General features: G+C 42.1%; 1 protein-coding gene across 1 annotated transcript; it reads right to left on the reverse strand.

The window, feature by feature from the left end:
* Positions 1 to 1,010, reverse strand: LOC122151960 (olfactory receptor 18-like). Its single transcript, XM_042783352.1, has one exon. The coding sequence runs from the start codon at positions 946 to 948 to the stop codon at positions 1 to 3; it is 948 nt and encodes a 315-aa protein (XP_042639286.1). The 5' UTR covers positions 949 to 1,010.
* Between the last annotated feature and the right edge of the window lie 2,923 nt (positions 1,011 to 3,933).

Genomic DNA, 3,933 nt, shown 5'->3' on the forward strand with positions numbered 1-3,933 from the left:
TCAGCACCAATGCTGACATTTGGCTGCTCTGTTGAGGAACCTCCACAGGGCTCTCTTTATGTCCCTGTTCCTCAGGCTGTAGATGAAGGGGTTCATCATGGGAGTGACCACAGTGTACAGCACTGAGGCCACCACACCCTTCCTTGTAGCAGAAGCGAGAGCTGAACTGAGGTACACTCCAAGCCCAGTTCCATAAAATAAGCAAACAACTGAGAGATGAGAACCACAGGTAGAAAAGGCTTTATACTTCCCACCTGAAGATGAGACTCTGAGAATGGAGGAAACAATTCGCACATAGGAGAATAGTATCACTGAGACTGGAATACCACCAAAGAGAATACAAATACAATATACCAATATGATATCGGTGGAAGTGTCAGAACAAGCGAGATTAAGGAGTTGAGGAGGGTCACAAAAGAAACTAGGGATTTCCACATCTGTGCAGATGGTAATCTGTGACACCAATAAAATCTGCAACTGGGCATCCAAAAGGCTAAAAAAAATAGACACCAAAACTAGCAAGCCACAGAGGCGGGAGTTCATGATGACTGTGTAGTGCAGAGGGTAGCAGATGGCCACAAGTCGGTCATAGGCCATCACAGTGAGGAACAGACTGTCCAGACATCCAAAGAGATAAAAAGAAGACACTTGTGTCAGGCAGCCTACATAAGTGATGGATTTGCTCTGTGTCTGTATGTTCACCAGCATCTTTGGGATTGTGGTGGAGATGAAACCAATGTCAGCCAAAGACAGGTTTGAGAGGAAGAAATACATTGGTGTGTGGAGGTGGGGGTCAGTGCTGATGGTCAGGATGATGAGCAGGTTTCCAGCCACAGTGATCAGGTACATGGACAGGAACAGCCCAAAGACGAGGGGCTGCAATTCTGGATCCTCAGAAAGTCCCAGGAGAAGGAATTCTAAGGTACTTGTTAGATTCTGTGGCTGCATGTGCCTGAGAGACCTTTTGGATAAAGAAAAGGGAATTGATACATGAAACAATTGAACAGGCAGCCAGCACCATTTGTGTATTTTGAATTTGAGTAATTCACAAGTAAAGCACACAAATTCACAAGTGTACACACTTCTGACCCTAATACTCCATTACCTTCAGCAATATTACCTGGTTGTAGCAAACCTAACCACTGTACTATTCAGAATGTTTTCCTCATTCTTTCTCATTATTCACCTGTCCCTGTACACATCCACTGTAGGGACAGTGGGCTAAAGAATATGAGAATTCCAAGGACACTTGAAAGAATCCATAGAAGGAACAATATATCAGCCCCCTCTATGAAAACATATAAGTATCTTTCTTTTAAGAAAACATATAACTTCAATTAAAGGACACTAAGAATCACTTTCCAGTAATAGACAGTGCTTCGCTTCTATCCATATGGTTTTCAGGGGACAATTTTTTTTTTCCCAAGTGTTTGGTTCCATCCTTCCCAGTCTGTCTTAGTCTGGAAGCTCTACTAAAACCTGTCCACCATGGGTGACTTTGCTCGTATTTGAAACACCAGTGGCATAGCTTCCAGCCTTAGAGCAACATGAAAGCCACCAGAGCACAACAAACTGACAGACATGTGGTCAGTGAACGAGTGGAAGACCCTCAAAAAGATGGATGGACACAGTGGCTGCAACAATAGACTAAAACATAGCAGTGATTGTGAAGATGGTGCCGGACCAGCAGTGTTTCATTCTGTTGTACATGAAGTCACTGTGAGTGAGAGCAAACTCAACCTAACAACAAGAACAAAACAACAAGAAAAGCTTACATTCCCAGGATGGGCAGATGATTACCTGACTGCTGTTCAAAAGGTTGAAGTCCACGCAGAAGCCTCTCAAAAGTTCTGGGGATCTCCTTATGAAAAGTGAGTCATTGAAAGCTCCATGAAGCACAATTCTATTCTGAAACACATGGTTCACGATGGGTTAGAACCCACCCCTTAGCAACTGGCTCTTTGTTAGAAGCACTCAGATATACTTTATTTCATACAATTACAGTGCAGTAAATCCCCTTGATTTGGAATATTTATAAAAAAAATATATTTTAAAAAAAAGGATAGCAGCATATTTAAAAAACTTAAACACACACACACACAAAATGGTTGCCGTTGAGTTGATTCCAAGTCATGGAGACCTCATATGTTAGAGTAGAACTGATCCATAAGGTTTTCTTACATTTAATCAATATTCTTCTTTACAGTTGAAGAAATTGGGACTAGGGCAGTTCCAAAGCCAGATTTAAAACCCAACCATTGTGTCTATGCAAGAGCTTTCCAAAGCTATCATTCCTATCAGAGAGATTGAAATTCATCTCATTTCAGCTCCCTGATGATGGCAATTCACTTCTCAATTTCCCTTGGTCAGTCCAATTTCATTTAACTTGGGAAAAGATAAAAGTGAAAAAACAAGAAAATATGAAATAATAGAGTAATTTTCATTGCAAAAAGGACATGTGATCAGCATCTTCTGACCTCCTGATACTTCACAAGTGGGAGACAGAATCACCGTCAGACCATCAGTAGCCCAAGGCTTATTCCTATGAGGCCAACCATGTCACCACACTCTAAACCTTTTTTACCAACTCTGACACCAACCGTTCCTCCCATGACACTACTTCTCTACTGGGTTTGATAATTCTTTGCAATGACCACGCAGGACCCACAGACAATACTCATAATTATAGGATTTATTAGGGAGGTAACAGGCTACAATTCAGGCTCAGGAACATGGTCAGGATACGATTATTTGATCAGGACAGTCTTTCTTGTGCTGTGCCCTCAGGCATGCCTGTCTGGCCCTTGGCCTCTCGGTCTTGTCTCTGCCCTGCTCCAGCATTACAAAGCACTTTTAGCTCTACTGACAGGTACACCCAAGAGCACCCCACTCCACCAGCAAGCTTTCTGCCCAAGGTCACTCAGATTTCTTGTTCCATAGGCCGCAAAGCCCACTGCCCTGCCCTGTGCCTCTTGGTGCCACTGCTGTAGTCTCTCAGCTGGGTATCTCTCAGGTGGGCATCTCTCTGCCAAGGAAGTCCAGCACAGGGATCTTGGGTTCAAAGGCATGCTCCATTTAATCTCTAGCTCTTCTTTCTTGGTGGCAGTGAGATCTTCCCTCCTCTGCTTCTAGGAGGGCTCATTTTAAGCCTAGCAGAGTGACAAAACTAACAATCCCAGCATCAGAGTTCTACAAAACTTATTTGCATGGACCCACCCAGTTATATGGTGGGAGTTACAAAGACTATGGCTAGAAAAGCCATACCAAGTAATTCACTGTGCCACATGCACATTTGTTGAGGTATATATATATATATATATATATATATATATATATATATATATATATGTGAAATTTGGTGGCATAGTGGATAAAGCATTGGGCTGTTAACCAAAAAGTCAGTGGGGTTCAAACCCACCAGCTGTTTGGTGGAAGGAAGATAGGGCAATACACTTCCATAGTGATGTACAGCCTCAGAAACCCAGTGGGGGTCGATATGATTTGGAATCAACTCAATGGCAGTGAAGTTGGTTTTGGTTTGAGATATGTATTTATGCCACTTAATATTTAGAGTTATAGAAAGAAATCAGATTAAATAATACATGTAACATTCTTACATCTGTGGTCTCGATGCTAACTCATCGTTGTAAATATCTATGGATCTTTCAAAATATAGTAATGAGCTGGCCACAACCTGGACCCCATTAAAGCACACTATACATGTGAGTCCCTTGATCATCCTGAAGTCCAGCCGGGGTTGACCAGCATTGCTTTAGATTATTGCTAGACACTTAGGGAGTGCTCCATCAATGTGGCCTAATATTATTTTTAATAGCCAGTCCTGGCATTAATTAAATGAACATTTACTAATATTTGCTTCATAATTCATATTGCTGTTGTTGTTAGGTGCCGTTGTGTCAACTCTGACTCATA

The sequence above is a fragment of the Orycteropus afer genome, unplaced genomic scaffold, assembly GCF_000298275.1.
Source record: "Orycteropus afer afer isolate SDZICR_OR568_19922 unplaced genomic scaffold, OryAfe1.0 scaffold00960, whole genome shotgun sequence".
NCBI lineage: Eukaryota > Metazoa > Chordata > Mammalia > Tubulidentata > Orycteropodidae > Orycteropus > Orycteropus afer.

Excerpts from the sequence above, each read along its gene's own strand:
- LOC122151960 (XM_042783352.1), bottom strand. The coding sequence starts at position 948 with ATGCAGCCACAGAATCTAACAAGTACCTTAGAATTCCTTCTCCTGGGA.